Source organism: Martes martes (assembly GCF_963455335.1).
Source record: "Martes martes genome assembly, chromosome: 8".
Classification (NCBI taxonomy): domain Eukaryota; kingdom Metazoa; phylum Chordata; class Mammalia; order Carnivora; family Mustelidae; genus Martes; species Martes martes.
Window position 1 is genome coordinate 33,340,068 of NC_137895.1, and position 18,414 is coordinate 33,358,481.

Here is an 18,414-nt window from a genome sequence, read left to right on the forward strand (position 1 = left end):
CATTCTGATTCCAGAGTACACTCTCTTAATCACTAGGAAATTGTTCTTGTTTTAGGATCAGGACCTTGGGCACCCCCCCCCCTTTTTAAAAGATTTATTTATTTATTTTTTATTTCAGAGAGAGAGAGAGAGGGCAGAGGTGGGAGATGCAAAGGTTGGGGGGACTCTCAAGCAGACTCTGGGCTCAGCACAGAGCCCATGGGGCTTGATCTCATGAACCTGAGATAATGACCTGAGCTGAAATCAACAGCTAGCTGCCTGACCAACTGCACCACCTAGGCACCCTCCTTGGGCACTTTTTAATGTTGAAGCTGATGATGGTGAAAGACAGTTGAGCTGTGGACATGAGTACTCATGGTTTTACCAGAAAACTCAGACACTACTACACTGCTGTTATAGCCTACTGAGTGGGGTTTAGCCTAGGGATAGGGCAATCTTACCAAAAGTACCTGGAGTTCTGAAGGCTCCTTCATTCCACAACTTCAATCTTGATATTTTCTCTCATATGTGACTATGAACTAGGTTGCAGCCCTGTGAGGAGAGGTCTTCCTAGACCCTTGTTAAGAGTGAGAATCTAAAAAGTCACAGCTAATGGTGGAATGTATAGACTGTGAGGGCTAATGAGACCATAGGTATGATCTTGAAGGAAATTTATGAGGCATTATTTCAAGTATTTCTTCTGCCTCAGAAATGTTCTTCTACTTGGAAAAAACATTTGTCATGCAAATTTCTCAGTCAAATTAAAAATAAAGCTACCACTGCTGGATCAAAGTGCGAGGAAAAAAAAGTCAGTAAAGGGTAACTCTTCTAATGGAAGTAAATTTGTGAAGAAACATGTTGCTTTTTATTAGCCATGAAGTTTATTTAATAGAAAGACAAATTCAGCTGAAGATCATTCATTAAGATAGGCATAATTAACAATAGTTTATTAATCCTTCTTTTAAGATGAATCTATCTTACCAGTATTACATTCCCCACATCTGAGAGATTTATGTGAGTCTTGGAAAAGAACACATAGTTCTCTCAATTAAAAAAAATCAAATAATAAAAGAAGTACTATAACTTTGTTTTGAGTCAATGATATATATATGCCAGGCTTTGCCATAGGCCTCCATTATAATCTCTTATAATTTGGTTTAAAATGTCAAACATTTTGGCTGTTTAAATAACCCATTAAGTGCTCTTCAAAATCACAAGACATTCTATATGTGACTTATTAATATCTACTCCAATTACACACAACACATTATCATGCTCAAGATCTAGATTTATTTTAAAACATTTAGTCCAGTTTATATTAATGCAGAAAAATCACATCCAATAAACCACAACTGTAGAAGAGGCACAGTAATTGTGTTCTGTCACATTACCACACAAATATAATTTGATATTTAATTACAGGATGATAAATCACAATCACATGTAAATGAAATATTTATCTTCTCAGTAGTAGTAGGAACCTCTTTTGAGTATGTAGGGTCTTCTGGGTTTATTCTCATACAGCTGGCGTTTCAGAATGTAAGGGATTTTTCTCTTTATAACTTCTTCCTTTTCGTTTTTGTCATTTCCAGCATCAAGAACATCTTCCTGAATTAACTGCAAGATAGGCAGGATAGGAATCAAACTTACATGAATGACATCTTTCAGAGCAGTTTTCTACATTTTATCTCTTTTGCTATTCAAACGGTAAGATACATGTGGACGAGATATACAAATTTTAAAGCAATTAAATGTTTTGTCCAAGGGCAGATGATGATCAACTGACTGAGATAGGATGAGAACATGTTTTTTCCCAACTCTCTATTCAAGGCCACACACTGATACCTCCAACTGAAGCAACACACCGAGTAGATCTTTGAGTATTTTTCAGGCTTTGATTTATGAGAGACCAGAATGTTATGAAAATATATCATAAATCACAAAAATAGAGAGTTTTGAATTTAGTAAGCCAGGTTTGGCCTCAAAAGGCAACAGGATTTTGTATTCTCTTTAGTTAATTACTGACTTGACTTGAAAGCCATTCCAAAGATCCACTTCTTAATCAAAGAGAGAGGAATGCCTGCTCTGCCTAACTTAGGTATAGAAATTAACACATGTGAAAGCTCTGTTTCAATAGTTAAGATCTCTTTAGATTGTGGTGCTTAATACTTAGAAGCAAGTTCAGATTCAATAACTTAAGGGAGTTCATCTCCATGTAGAATCTTACCTAATATCTCATTGAATATGCCACATTCTAAAATTAGTTCTGGACACTTCTTTTCTGTTTTGTTCTGAATAAAAAATTTCAGTTAGCAGAAAATGTTTAAGACCTCGTCCCAGAATTTTGCACTTAATTTTATGTGAAGTTTTTAAACAAATTGCTCAAGATAAGAATTGCATTTATATTTGTGATTGTCCTCTAAACTTCGGGGTCATAAGAAATACTAAGAGGAGACTAAGTTTTTAATTATAGTGCATGTACACTGAATCGTATCACCAACTACTTTATTTCAACCCACAACTTCAATTTCAGAGAAGGTAAAACAGGTATTGTCAGACACTCTAGTTCCTTAATCTTATGTTTCTCTGCAAACATAATCTATAATTATTCATATTCTGTTCTGAGTGATATTATCATTTTATTTTAAATCACTCAATAACATTTAAAATAATAAAAGTCCTGGGGTGCCTGAGGGGCTCAGTTACTAAGCATCTACCTTAGGCTCTGGTCATGATCCCAGGGTCCTGGGATCAAGCCCAGCATGGGGCTCCTTGCTCAGGGGGAAGCTTGCTTCTCCCTCTCTGCCACCGCCCCCCCCCCCGCCCTGCATCCCCCCTCCCCCTGCTTGTGTTCCCTCTCTGGCTGTCTCTCTCTCTGTCAAATAAATAAATAAATTCTTTAAAAAAAATAATTAAAGTCCTAATCTTATGTGCACATGATTTGTATGTATCATAGTTAATTGAGTTGTTGTTGTTATTGTTTTTAATTCCCAGATAAATAGCACACAATTGACATTTCCCTATGTTAAAATAAGCATTTTTCAAGTTTTATTGATTTAAAGAATATTTTAAAGACTAAACTATTTAGCTGGAATTGGAATTAAATGATGAGTAGTCCACCAAGTAAAATTAAATGAATTTTTTTGGTGTTTCATCTAGAAAACATCATTTTATTTATAAGTTAGAATAAACACTAAAAATTCTGTTTTACATTTCTTCTTTTCCACACGTTATCTTTGGGATAGTCATTTACAGAGATCTCTATATTAGCACGGAAAGTACCCTCAGATTTCCAAGGTTGATCTAAACCCAAAATACAAAACATTAAGCAAATTTCTCTCAGAGGTTAATATGAAAGAAATGGTTCCCTTGTTGGGAAAATTTTCTTTTTCTTTAAAGCATTTCCATTTCTCTTTTCCTCCTTCAAACAAATTTTCCAAAACCAAAGGCAGTAAATCACTAGTATAGTATTCAATACAAATATTTTATCCTACTTCAGTGTAGTTCTTTCAGTATAATGGATTTTGGATGTCTTGGTTGTCGCGGACATAGTTTAGATGCTAAGGATCTGAAATCTATTTACTCAATGAAATAGGAATATATATCATATATGTATATGATATATATTCTAGTTTTATTTGCCTAATATATTCAAATACAAATGGAACCTTTTGGTTCTTGTGCTTGTTTATAAACAGATATGACTTGGCTTCTAAGAAAATATTTTCAGTCCTTAAATTTTGTAGGCATGCCACCACCAAAAATTGCCTGAGTATGCCACCAATTTAAACACAATAAAACCATGTGGATCAAATCTGCCTTAAGATAGACACAAGATTGAAGAAAAAATATTTTGCTAACTCCAAATATTTGAAGGAGACTTTGAAGATCTGAAGGAATGTTAACCTCAACACATGGTTTATTCTTCTTTAATATTTGTAAGTCTTCCTGTTATGATAATGATCAGGGTAAAAAAAAAATCAGTACAAATAAAAGGTAACTAGTGTAACGATAATTATATTCATATTTTGTTTTTGTGTTACCTCCCATTGTTGAAAAGCCCTGCTGTGGCAGATTTTTTGGAGCTGGTATATTGTCAGCATTGCTTCCAAGCTAAAACCATCTAAGGCAGCTGGAAATTTCCTCCTTGTAATAAGCTCCTCTTCACGAAACTCTCCTGTTTCCTCGGCTTGGCTGTTCAGGTTATTTACAAAACTGCAAACATTTAGCAGGGTCATTTTCCAAGAAGAAACGCTCGCTTTACTGATCTGAAGTAGAGAAAAAAATAGGTACTTAAAATTTATAAATATAGGTAGTTAAAACTTGTATTATATGAGTAAGAAATACATTTCCATTGTGCTAAGCCATTAACATTTTAGGGTCTGTTACTCTAGCCGAATAATTACACTGTTATTTATTTAGTAACTTTATATCACAAAATTGATTAGTACCAATTCCTCATATATTCTAATTTTAAAAATGTAATGTAGTTATACACGTGCACACAAGCACAAATACATGAGCAAAACAAACAAAAAAGAATAGTATAAATATGTAAATATATGTATACATCACAGATGAAAATACTAAAACTATCATTCTCTTTAGTTCACTTCAGTTTAGTGTCTAATGGAGCATAGACTACGATGATACTAATAGATTTGGACAATTACAGTAGTGTGAGAGCACTAATCCATTCCACACATGGATAGTTCTCATAGACAGCATCACAGCTGATCATTTATCTGCAAACTATAATATTTCCTAGAATTACTATTTTTTAATAAGATCTTGTCTGAAACCACTATTACCATCAACAACATTCCTATGTGCCAAGAATAATCAATGAGGAAACATAAGGACTTAGGAGAATCAAAATGCAAGATAATAAAAATTAACAAAAATTTCAAAAGTCATAGATGAAGGAAAGCATACATTTTTCCTAAAGACATTCTCTCTCTCTCTCTCTCTCACACACACACACACACACACACACATGAAACACCACACAACCATGATGGGAGGATTCAAAAACAGTAATATCACACGTCAATTCTCTCTACATTACTCCCTACCTATAATGCAATTGTAAATCAAAGTTCCAATTTGGAAAACATGGGGAGACTGGAATTTGGAGGTGAGGATTTGGCAAAATAATTATAATATTAATTTGGAAGTATGAATGTGTGAGAATAACCAGAAGATTTAGCAAAATAAAAAGGTAACAAGGAGAAATTTACTCTACCAGATATTGAAATGTATTTTAAAAGCTCAGTAATCAAAGGAGTGAATTAATAGAGCAAGAGTAAATATTAAACCCAACAGGAAATAATCTCCTAAAATCGGTACAAGTATAAATGAATGTGTAACAGATAAGCAAAGTTTGCATTTGAAATCCTTGGGACGGGTGGCTATCAGGAAATCTGGACTTGGGTCTAGCTCTAACTTTCTTGACATATTGTGGTTTAACAGTATTTAGATGGGTTAAATATGAGTAAAAATAAAATAGTATCTAAATATATAGAATTTATTTTATAAACCTAGAAAGGTACTATTAAGCAAATATCCAAACTGCAATCCACAGTGAAAAGGATAACATTAAATACATAAATGTATAGAACATCTCTGGAAAATTAATAGCCTGAACTAACATCAAAAGCAAGCTATATTGTAAAAGCTGCCCCAGAATGTTAATATCCTTAACACAGGTAGGGTTCTTCAAAAAGAAACTGTCGAATCCACCTACTAAAAAACAAAACAAAAAAAACAAAGCAAAACAAACAAAAAAAAAACACTAAAAAAATTTAAACCTTAGATAAGTAAAATGAGTAAACAAGTCATAGAATTACTCCTCAAAAAGGCAATATGTGGAAAGATGTTCAACCTGGCCGCCATCAGATCAGAAGACTTTCAAAAGAATAGGTACACTCCTTTGGTGTAGTTATAGGAACATGGGGAGACAGACACTTCCTCTTCCAAATATTTGTTGGTCTGGGTGTAGATTGTTACAAATTTTAAAGGATGTTTTGCATTAAAATTCAAAGTGTGCACACCCTTTGATTAAGATTTTATCGGAAGAACATGCAGACATTTGAGCACAAAGATATTCACTTGAAGACATTATTATGATATGTAATAATATAATATATGATGGTTTTAAACAGTTTGGAAATCCTTTCAGCTATACTCCATGAATACAGTTATCCAGCCATTGCTTAAACTTCTCTGCTGTGAGAAACTTAGAGATGACATACTCCATTGTCTGACAGCAACAATTTATACCATGCCAATTGATGGAATACCATATTTTTACATTTAGAAAGCTCTTTATAGATTATCTAATTGAGTGTTTTCTCGAGTGTACTCCTTAGAACACTAGGTCTGCAATCACTGTTTTTCAAAGAGTTACACTGTCAAGTTAATTGGAAAACTTAAATTTAAAGGAAATTTAAAGATTTCTTGAACTTAGGTATCTTCAGAGCTTTTAACTTGCAAATATTCATTGTAATTTTTAATTTTATTTATGTATTTTTAAATATTTTATTATTTTTAAGTAATCTCTACACCCCATGTGGGGCTCAAACTCACAACCCCGAGATAAAGAGTCACATGCTCAACCAACTGAGCCAGCCAGGGCCCCCGTTGTAACTTTTTAATGGTGCCAGTAAAAGTATCAAATGTTTCCCAAACTAATTTGACCACAGAATGCTTTATTCATAAAGTATTTGTCTGGACTAGTGTTATCTGTTTACTCTTTTGGATGAGGAAACTGAATTAATCATCTTGTTTCCTTCTACCAGTTGAAGTAGTCACGACATGACTCGGTAGTAGGATTATTTAAGGTCCCATGAGTCCCTCTCATAGAAAACACAGCAAAGAAAGCACTACTGACTAAAGGATGTCTAAGTAGATATCTTGTATTTGAAAACATTTTGTATACGGTTTTAACTATTTCATTCAGAAAAATGGCCAAGACTCTCTTTCTTTGAATCAGGCTCCTCTGAACCCTCTTTCTTGACTAGGTCCCAGCCTAGGGCTCTGTCTTTGGTCTCCTAAATCCAGCAAGAATCATGCTGAGTCAATTCGCCACACGTTCCTGGCTCTTGTCCTTGTATCTGATATCCTAGATATTTGGTATCCGATCATCCTAGATATTTGATCAAATATCAGATACTTTATCAAATTTCTATCCTTAATATCAGAATCCTGTCATATCTTCTAGCAAGAATCCTTCCGGCCTTAATGTTTCCTCTTATTCCATCCACGGAGGCCCACTACACCTTGCTATAAATGCTCACTTGCCCTAGTTGTGTTTGGAGTGGAACCGATCTCTGTAAAACCCCCATTTCAGTAGTCCTCTTGACTAAAGTCTTGCTTACTACCTTTAGCTAGATCATGAATAATTTTTCTTTAACAAAAACATTCTTAACTATCAAATTATTTTATACAAATGTTTATAACAGACCTGAGCCTATAGATAAGAAATTTAGAATATTATCTCCCCTTATTTTTCAAGATAAGGAAAACAAGAGTATTTGTGGTTCTTACTTACCATTACTTGATTTAACTTTTTAATACTAAATAAGATTCTGGTCGAACTTTTGTTACCTTAATTAAATGGGAGCTAATCTGTATGACCAATACTCGCTCCCCATAATCACTGAACACAGATGAGTCAGCAAATTGTGAATTCAAAGATTTCACTGAATTGAAAATAATTTAAGTCATCTGTCATGGAACTCTGAAGTTTCATAGTTGAATACAAACTGTGAGGGTTGGTAATGAATCCTAGATTCCCATTGTTGGTTCAAAAATACGTATTAAACTGTTACCAGGGGCACCTGGGTGGCTCAGTGGGTTAAAGCCTCTGCCTTTGGCTCAGATCATGATCCCAGCGTCCTGGGATCAAGCCCACATCGGGCTCTCTGCTCAGCCGGGAGCCTGCTTCCCCCTCTCTCTCTCTCTGCCTACTTGTGATCTCTATCTGTCAAATAAATAAATAAAATATTTTTAAAAAATTATCTCTCCCTTTAAAAAAAAAAACAAAAAAACTGTTACTGTATTCTAGGCATTAGGCATTAAGTTTGACCATAGAAAATTACAATATTGTAGCAGCTTTTTTAGATCCTGAAGAAAAGATACTATACCAGGTGCTCTTTCTTTTTTTTTTTTTTCTTTTTCCTTTTTTTTTTTTTTAAGATTTTATTTATTTACTTGACAGAGAGAGAGATCACAAGTAGGCAGAGAGTCAGGCAGAGAGAGAGGGGGAAGGAGGTTCTCTGCTCAGCAGGGATGCTGAGGCAGATGCGGGGCTCCATCCCAGGACCCTGAGAACATGACCTGAGCCGAAGGCAGTGGCTTAATCCACTGAGCCACCCAGGCACCCCCAGGTTCTCTTTCTTAATAGAACAGTACGAACACAGTAGCACTGGTAATAAAGGCAATTGCATTGTGAGAAAAAATTATCTTCCAGTTTTCCAGCTATAAATTCTCTCTTGATCTTCTGTTGCTTAAGTAAGTTTTCCCATTAGAATTTCAATGTCTAAATAGCTTTACTTTAAAACTGAAATTGCTCACATATTTTCCCTTTAAAATGGAAGTTTTTAATAATGGAATCATATCAGTATCAAATACTATTCTCTTAAATATTTAAATGTAGTAATTTAGTTAAAACTATCACGTTTGGAATTTTCATTTGCATAGAACTCTACTCAGACTAAAAATCAATTGAGTCAAAGAGAAGCAAACGATAGTAGTTTTGGAAAAAAAAAAAATAGGGAATGAGTTGAGCTTTTTGTTCCCATCCTAGCAGCAAACTGAAATAATTATGCTTCTGGGTGCTTTCTCATTACAGACTGTATTTTACCTTTCTCAAATGAAAGGACTCAATGGGATTCAATTTTTTTTTCCATGATGTTTTAGAGACATATTCCAAGACTAAATAAAGGGAAAAAAATTATTGTGCCTATATTTTTATGTATTTCTTTTAAGAGAAAAACTAAGTCACTCCATAAACTGCAATTGTTTCCCCCTGTAATTCTAAGGAAGGAATCACAATTCTACTTCCACACTTTCACAAAGTAGCTAACACTCCCTATATTATACCACATTTTGGAGATTATTTAGGACTTTTTTTTTTTTTTAAAGATTTCATTTATGTATTTGACAGCCAGAGATCACAAGTAGGCAGAGAGGCAGGCTGAGAGGGAGAGGGGGAAGCAGGCTCCCCGCCAAGCAGAGATCCCAGTGCGGGGCTCGATCCCAGGACCCTGGGATCATGACCTGAGCTGAAGGCAGAGGCTTTAACCCACTGAGCCACCCAGGCGCCCCTATTTAGGACTTTTATGTGTCAATGTAAACTTAGAATTGTAGAGATAAAATCTCTACTGAGAAACTAAGGCATTCCAATCTGCCCCATTTCTAAACAGACTACTGGCTTTGTCCTCCTATTTTTGAGTTGAGGTCATTGTAATGGTTGCTATTCAGACTGAGTATTAAACAAGGGATCCATTATCTTAAGGTTATTATTTGGTTATTGATTTTTAATGGCTAAACTAAATTTGATCTTTCCTGATATGAAGTCTACCAGATAATGAAAGAGTTTGGTTTCAAACCATTCAACTTTTGTAGATCTGGGCAATGGTAAAAATACATGCACTCAAATTGTCCCCATGTGTCTTCAAGGATCATAGTAGACGACATATCTTTGCTAGCTTTCAGATAACAATGTCCTATACTGCCCAATACAGATAAGAAATGGGTATTTCCCCCTTCAAACCCACTATCAAACGTAATTCTACAAATATAATAGAGATTATTGTACCTAGAACATGCTCATCCAATTAAGGAAGAGAAACAAAAGGTGGCAGGACCCTAGTTGGAGTATTGCTTCAAAAATTAGACAGGAGCTTTGAGCACTTGCTTTCTTACTACAACATCTGTTGAATTCTCTGCATGGATATCCCAGTGCTTATAATAGTGATTGTGCCTGGGGTCTGCCTCAAGTCAAAACTTATTTTTCTTTGAGAAACATCTTTTAGTAAGGAAGTTTTTTTCTATTCCTGTGATTGACTCACCTGGGTAAATCAATACTGTGCGGTAGCATGGTAAACAGGTATATTCCAATTGTATTTTATTCCTAGGTACAGGTTGGGACCTAGGAGTCTTGTTTTCAAAACACCAAGAGAGGGGTAACAGGTACGGGTATACAAAATTTCACTTGGTTCCATAAAAACCACAAGCAGGTATAGATGATACTTCTGTTATAGGGAGAATGTAAACTAGCCCCAACCCCAGCATTTACAAATGAGGCAATGAAGACCAGCAACGTTAACTCAGTCACTTGCTTAAGAAGTCACAGTTGGAGAATTAGATCTCCAAGCTTCTGCTTGCAGTCTACTTCTCTTTAGTTTCTACAACATTTATTTCATGAATTGTCACAAACTATCATTTTTAACTTCGAACTCCATTTTACTCTTCCCGATATAACCAAAATGTTGACTTCGTTTCCCTGGATGCATTTAACTTGAGGCATACCTTTTGCCATACACAATGTGATAGGAGTGGAAACAGGATTCCTTTAAATACATTTTCATCGCCACATAAATAATATGGGACTACCTAATTAAAGTCGCAGCAAGCTGATTGATAGTCACTACGATTTCTTTCCCTTTCACATCAACACCCTGAACTCCTTTGAACTCAAGGAAAAGTTTCCCGAGAAAGGAAATGCCTCTCGATGAACTTTTCAGTCTTGATGGGAAGTTATTAACTATAGGAAAAGACATCATGTTTATAATGAGAGCTTATATGTTCTTCAATCAATGCTTAAAGAAAAGAAAAAGTTACCTTTGATGTATGCATATTGGTCAATAAATCTGCTTCTAATGCTTTCATTTCCTCTTCTGAATCTGAGTAAAATCAAAACCACATGTTTATTATATAATCATATATTAAATAATTATACTATAACCTACAGATTTTAGGTTAACCTCAAAAAAATTAGTCTTAGAGGCTTATTGTTTTTCTATGCATTTATTATCCGTAAAATAATATTCAGAAAAAATACTTATCATTTAGTTTTGGGCTAACAGGCAGTTAGAATAATAAAAACACTCCTAAGAAAATAAACACATGATTATATGCCAAAAGAGCTATTGATGTATTGGAGTTATTTAATCTCTGAATCTCAGTATTTAAAAAAAAAAAAAACTGATTATATCATATAATTGAGATTTCATCAAAAATGCTGGTTAATTTTTACCAGCAATAGTTTATATATATAGAATATATGTATATTCATATTTTAAGAAGGACATAATGAAAAGATGTGTACAAGATGCTTTTTCAAGACAAAAGCAAAGTGAATTGTTTACTGATGATTTTGGAATAAGGGACACAGAAATTTAGTCAACTTGAGATGCTATTTTACCAAACACGCTTTGAAAGATTTGTTTTTCTACTTTAAATAAGAATTTAGAATTATGTGTACTTAGCTATTTTATTACAGGCTATTAAGCAAATTGGTTAATTTGTCCATCAATACATGTGTAACTGTGTTGAAGATGGACTTCTTACTTTTATTAGGCTATCCTTTCCAGTTTCCTCTAGTGACTATATTGCAGAGAAGAAAACCTTATAAAATACTGTAAGTAATAGAAATAAAGTTATAGAATATCATAATTACATGACTTAATTTATACTCACTGATTTGTCATAAAACAAAGCAGATGTTAAAATGGCTATCTTCTTCAGCACACACTCTTGTTGAAAAGAAGTGTCCCACTTAAAGAAATTACTTGTTAAATTGTAACCAGCTCCTAAGTTACACCAGAGATCTTTTTTCCTATTTGCTCAGGGCCAGTCTGTTTCTCAAGGCAATAATAAATTCCTTTAGCCACTTATGAAAAATGTATATCAAAATCCCTACAAAATTTGGCTTATCACACCAAGAAGCTCAAAGAGTTAATAAGCACAGTGTTTAACCAACAATCCAATTTTTCTCATACACTCTAAATATACCTTTAATCTCATGTAATAGATAAAATCATAATTATAGAAAATTTGGTATTTATAGCTTTAAAAATTATTGCAAAGTTAGAAGCTCAAGATCTTTCTCTCATGATCAAAATAAATTAAAAATTTTGTTAAGTAACATTTATATCTTCTGCTAGATTTAATTTCATAATTTAAATAAAATAATAGCAGGAGTTTGAATTAAATATTTCAATGTCATATTAATAAAATATCAAAGTATGCAACAGGCTAAATGATTTTTGCTGCATTTACTCCCTATGTTTTTTCCCTCTTTGATGTGATATTGCAATATTATAACATTACATGTTACTCCAATAAATTTAAGTCTTATTTTCAAGGGTTATTGGTAGGTATATAACAATACATGGCTTCTTAATTATCACATGCAAAACACTCCATAGGTAAATAATTTCCATTATTTTTATTCCACGATTTTATTCCATAAATTTACCAATTTTCTAGTAGCATTTTGTATGAACTTAAACAGCATGCAAAAAAAATTAAATTAATAGTATACTTATTTGTCACATGGAAAGACTATACAAAATGTATTGTCTAACAGTACTTGGAATATTTTTGTATTTTTTAGAAATCATTTTCTATAAATAATGGCTCATTCATTTACTCATTAAACATCAGTTTTTACTTTATTTGTATCTTGACATACACACACAGTTAAAATAATTTGGAGGAGGAAGAAGCCCCTGCTTCCTAAGAGAATGACTAAAGATGAGAAAAAGCATTTTGAATGGAATGAGTTTTAACTATGGGTTCTCACTTTGACAGGTGGTGCATCTGTACTCCTCATCAGATTTTGACCGGCCTAATTTAAGTTCTACACATTTTTTTTTTTTCTACCCTGGAGGTTACATTCCAAGTGGAAGGCATGAAGTGTTTCACTGAAATCTCTTTTATTACCTTTGCAGATTGAAAAGAGAAATACAATCTTTCAGTTCTTGTAATCATAAAGACAGAGAAAGAATATACTCAGTTTCTATCACTAAAAAGCAAATCCAGAATAAAGGAAAAACTCTTCTCCCTGGATGCATTAACATAAGTAACAACACAGTGCCAAAAAAGAGAAAGAAATCACCTCAGGGAATTGTGAAATGCAGCTGAGCTTACCTGAGCACAGACTCCAGGAGCTGAAAGCCAGAAGTATCATGCATATCAGCTGGATTTTCATTCCTGCCATCATCTCCTTGAGACTTCTAGCAAGCCAAGTCCATAAACGTCACAGACACGCCGAAAGAGGCTTTCTCTAGCGCTTCCTCTTGCCTTCAGCTGATTTGGAAAGTGAACTCTGAGAGATGCTTTGGCCATTCCCTATATATACACGCAGAAGGATGATGTCATGATAGCACAGGGATTATCTCTTAGGATGTGCCCTCCTTCATCTCTATCTCTCTCCTCTCTCCGCTTCCTCCTCCCCCTTTCCTTTGTACCCCATTCTCCTCCCCCACTTCCGAACTTCAAATGAAAGTGTGACATCTACCCTAATTGCCACTGTTGCTCTGGATTTCTGACGCACAGAAATCATTCAAAAGCAATTCCATATAGAACATACTGGAAGTAAAAATTACAGTGCCTCTCTTTCTCCATTTCCTCTCATGTCTGACTCCAAGAAGTTGTCATTTTGATTTTGTGAAGCATGAAATCTATTATTTCTAATATAAGCAAAGTCTCCAAGATGAATGCATGAAATCAGTGATTCTTAAGCTTTGGAAGTCTTAAAGAGTTGAGGTTCTTTACTGATAGCCCACACTTGTGAGCAAATGTTTTGTGGCTTAGGGACAAATATAGGTTTTAGAGAATGAATGCTAGAAGAAGGAAGGAAGTAAAAGATAATCAGAGAATCAGTTAAGGTATAGGGATTAAGCGGGGGAAAAAAAGGAAGGAAAAATGTTAAAAAGACTAGTAGCTCTAACAAATTGAAAAGTTTTTATTTTAAGTAACTGGGAGAATGACTGAATTTATGATTGCTAACTTTTGGTTAAATGTCTTACAAAAACAATGTCATGTTTACAAAATCCAACTATAAACTATTTATGTGGAAATATGGTATTATATCATTGGTGTTTTCTGATACTTTACTCTTTTCTCTCTGTATTGCTCTGTTCCTTTCAGATTCATTGATGCTATATCCTGTTCTTTTTATAATCCCCTTCTCACTGGTTTTCACAATTGCATCAATTTTTTCTCCTGTTATAGTCATAAAAATGAAATTGTGCTTGTGGAAAGGAAACAATCTTAAACAATCAGTATCCACCAAAGTCAGATTTCTAAGACCGTGTCTTCACATCACATTTTATAAATTACAATTACGCTCATTTCATCTCTGGATTCTCAGGGGGAAAAAAATGGCTCAGAATGTCTTTTGGAGTGAAGGTTTCTTCTTGTATTAAGTATTTCAGGATACACGGAGTGATCTGAAAAGGGGATGCTGTTAGGAATGTGAATATTTGAAGGTAAAAATGTCTGAGAATTGTTCACTTTTTAAATATACCAGTCATGTAATAACAATAGAGAAAAATATGGATTATTTTCTAACGAGAGTTGATTTGTATTTTATGGTATATTGTATGAGATTAACTTCTCTATTTTACCTTAAACTAGGAAAAGGATTTCATTCCAAACATTTAGTAATTATTTAAAACAGCAAGGGATCATTTTTATAATTTGGTGTTCAGAAATTTAACAACGGATGATATTTTTCTTACTTTTAGTTTTCTTACTTTTAGTTACTTTTACAAACTTAATGTACAGTGCAATATTGAACATGACTCATTTGAAGAAAGTTTTATACGAAGAGTCATTAATTGGCAAAGAGATGTTGAACATAGACTGCTAAACATTTGCCACAAGAGGGCGCAACAGAGGTTTAAAAGGATTTTTATTTTCACTTAATTAGAATTCTGAGGATTTTATTTACTTTCTCCTTACTGTCTTTGTGATAGAATCCTTCTAAAGCCCCTTTATGGAAAAAATAGAGGAACTTTATATTCTTTGTGCGATATTTAAATTAGCTGCTTTATCTGCTTTTGGATTGCAAATACGAAGAATAATCTTTAAAAATGTGTGATAGCAGCCTACTGGTAAAGAGGAAGTGTGATTCCTATTCTCCTCAAGTGATTAATAAATAAAACTCAAGGAAATGTTGATAAAATATCACTTGAATATTAGCTGTAAATGTGAGAATTGTTTTAAATATATAATAAATCTGGAAGAGTTGGGGGAAAATGTGTTAACTAATGTCAAATGATCCAAAACTATTTTTCCTCTAGGGGGAAAAAAAGATGTGTAACTTTTTGTGGTAAAATTATGATATAGATAAACTTTATCTGACCTTTACTGGTATTTTAAAAAATCTGTTACCCCTTTCTTTTTTTGAGCTCTAGTGACTTCAAGTGATAGAAAAGCCAATTAAATGATTTGTTTCAAGAGGGTAGACTGTGTGTGATACTTGCCTTTAAAAAGGATTCTACAAAGTACCCAAAGGATGCCTTTAGAGCAGGATTTCAGGTGCTTTCCTATGGAGATGGGTAAACTATTTTCATTTTAAAGGCTTTGCCTAAAATCCTGCTAGTATTTATTTAATCCATAAAATAAGTAATACAGAGTTTGACTATCACACTTGGATAATCTTCACGCGTTGGCCTTCCAGTGTGAGGTCACTATGGAGTGGCTAGCTCCAAAAAAGTTTATGTATTTATCCATAGAAATAGGTTTATTCTGGATACCTATAGATTGCAACATCCCTACCTACATAGATTTCAGCGCTTCTACTGTGAAATAAGTCAGATTGTTAGTAGGTAATTACTTGGAATAAGCAACAGAAATGCGTGTAAGTTCGGCATTTGGAAAGAGTGATCTGTGGACTTAATTTGGTTTGGAGATGGGAAAGCTTAGGAACAACTTTCCGAATTCTTCCACTCCAGATGATTTCTTCCTGTCCCTTTGGAGGTTCTATCATCCCCATTAACAGCTTCCCAGGGTCTCCAGGCTTTTAGTACCTTAATACCTGAAACTTCACCTGTGAGGTCTCTACCATCTGGAATCCGCCGTCCATCTTCCCATGGGCCTCCATGTCTCTCATTTCTGATACCATCTTTCATTTTTTTAAAAAAACGTAAAATAAACCTTTCCAAGTTTGAAGTTGTTTCATCTACTTCTACTCATCCCAGTTTCTGCTAAATGCTCATCTGTTTGTGGCAAACTATGAAGGGGAGCAGAATTTGCCACCCCGAAATATGCCTCTTTGGCATGTTGATTCTCTTGAAACGATTATTTTTAAGAAACAGTAGACATAGGAGTTACCTTTTTGTAAAAGATATTTATGTTAATAAGGAAGGCCCCCATTTGTAAGGGTGTCACCCTCTCTGTACCAGGAAAAGGAGGAATGGCCAAATCTCTAGAAATTCTTATCAGCCGAGAAGGACTTAAATCTGCACAGCAGCCTTACACTTGTCTATGGTGCTTTTCTTGGTAGTCTTCCATCCCTCGCTCCCTCACCCACCTTCTCTTATCTGTAGCTGGTGATGGCATTTAAGGTGGAGGGTTGGGCCATTTTGGGAAGTTATCTCCCCATGGATACATGGATATGTCCATGTATACAGGTGGTATGCATGTTATTAAACTTCTGGTTGCTTTTCTCCTGCTAATCTTTTATTACAGGGTTTCTCAGCCAAGTATCTAGAAGTGTAAAAGGAAAATTATTTTTTCCTCCTCTACAACTGTGAACTTCTAGAAGGAAAGGACTCTTACTCATCATTGTGTTCTTGCAAGGTTTACAATCTATTAGGATTCGATACTTATCTACGAAATTGAGCTGAAATACAAATTATTTCAAATTTCTCACATATTTTTCATGCTTCCATCTGTAACCTTCCTTTCAGCCACATCTCTACTTTAGTTTCAATCATTTAGGACTCCTTCATCGTAAAGACGACTGGTCTTAATATTTGATGTGAGTTTTTAACTAAGTCAGTTTTCTCAGCCTTTGCTCTAGTCATTCTTTTCCTCCCTGACTGGGAAAGTCAACTTTCAAAAATTATTTATGAAGAGCATCCTGGGATCATGTGCATTCATCAGCTGAGTGCTTAGGATAAGCTGTGGGTTTACTCCATTCCTCTAAATGAGTCTCTGGTTTGGAACTGTAACTCTGATTCATCTGGGCAAACAATGATGTCAATCTCTTTGTAAACTCAATTGATTTTTCCATTCAATTAAAGTCCATTTTCTAGACATACAGATAGCTCTGTGCATGCACACACCCACACTCACATATACTACCATACACATAAAATGCGTGTAACCCAGACCTTGAAGACTTAGGTAAATGTAAATCAAATGCCCAATTTCTTGATCTATGTGTAACCATGCCTTGCCCATAATTTCTGTAAATTCCCAGCTCATTTCCCTCTGACTCTTCCTATCTCTGCCCTTGCATCTTTAGAGGTAATTAACCTGTAAAAATTGATGATGGACTTTTGTAGTCAAAGCATATCTTGCAACTTAAACTCCAATCATAACACAAGTTTGCCTGGAATCCACACATTAATGAGCTGCCATATTTAACTAAGGAGACTGCACATGGTAGTTATTATTGCTCTCCCTTATAATCTTGTTTCTTATATCATATAGTCTTGTTTCTCATACCTCATATCAAATCTTGTTTCTCATATCAAAATGTTGATATGCTCGCAAACCCACTACCCACTATGAGTAATGCTCAAGTAATTGTCCTTGTAAGTTTCCTTTTAGAGTAAGACCAACATGAAAGCATTACAGAAAAAGAGTCCCTAACAACTTTCTTCTTTTATTTTTCTTACTTGTACAAATCAGATGTAATTATCTTGAGTAAAAAATAGGATGCATTTTTCTTGAAAGAAAAATTTTACCTCCTTTTTTTTTTTAATGTTACAAAGCCTAAGAAAATTTCTGTAGCACCTGTGACACTCAAAACAGAACAGATGCACCTGAGCTACCATTTGCTAGGAGCAGATTTAGTGAAACACTTTCTCTTCTTTATCTTAAGAAGATATTAAATGTTGAATTTGGAACATAATGATTTATGTTATTACTATTCCTTGGTCTTATTGTTGGGTTTTGTTTTTCTTTTTCAATTTAGATTCTTTCCTTGGGGTTCCTGATAAGTCTCATGGCTTTGAACACCATTTATTTCCTAACACCTTCCCAAATTGCATTTGCGACTCCTCAAATCATATACCCAATCCCATCCTCGGCAACTTTACTTGGAGGATCATCAGGCAAACTTACTCTCCAAAACAAAACTTTTGACTCCTCCAAACACCATTCTAAAAATAACCTTCTCTTCTAGTGTTCTCCATTTCCGTTATTGGAAACATCATTCACTACATTGCTCACATCAAAAACTGG

General features: G+C 34.4%; 1 protein-coding gene across 1 annotated transcript; it reads right to left on the reverse strand.

Moving 5' to 3' along the window:
- Nucleotides 1-849: 849 nt before the first annotated feature.
- On the reverse strand, nt 850-13,430 carry NTS (neurotensin). Its single transcript, XM_080811787.1, has 4 exons — nt 13,141-13,430; nt 10,828-10,889; nt 4,023-4,247; nt 850-1,596 (listed from the first exon to the last, which is right to left on the reverse strand). The coding sequence occupies exons 1-4, from the start codon at nt 13,211-13,213 to the stop codon at nt 1,444-1,446; spliced, it is 513 nt and encodes a 170-aa protein (XP_080667913.1). The 5' UTR covers nt 13,214-13,430; the 3' UTR covers nt 850-1,443.
- Nucleotides 13,431-18,414: the final 4,984 nt, after the last annotated feature.

Coding starts and splice junctions, on each gene's coding strand:
- NTS (XM_080811787.1), bottom strand. CDS start 13,213: ATGATGGCAGGAATGAAAATCCAGCTGATATGCATGATACTTCTGGCT. Junction 10,890..13,140: donor CTCCTGGAGTCTGTGCTCAG/GTAAGCTCAGCT, acceptor GATTTTACTCAG/ATTCAGAAGAGGAAATGAAA. Junction 4,248..10,827: donor CCAATATGCATACATCAAAG/GTAACTTTTTCT, acceptor TCTCTACTTCAG/ATCAGTAAAGCGAGCGTTTC.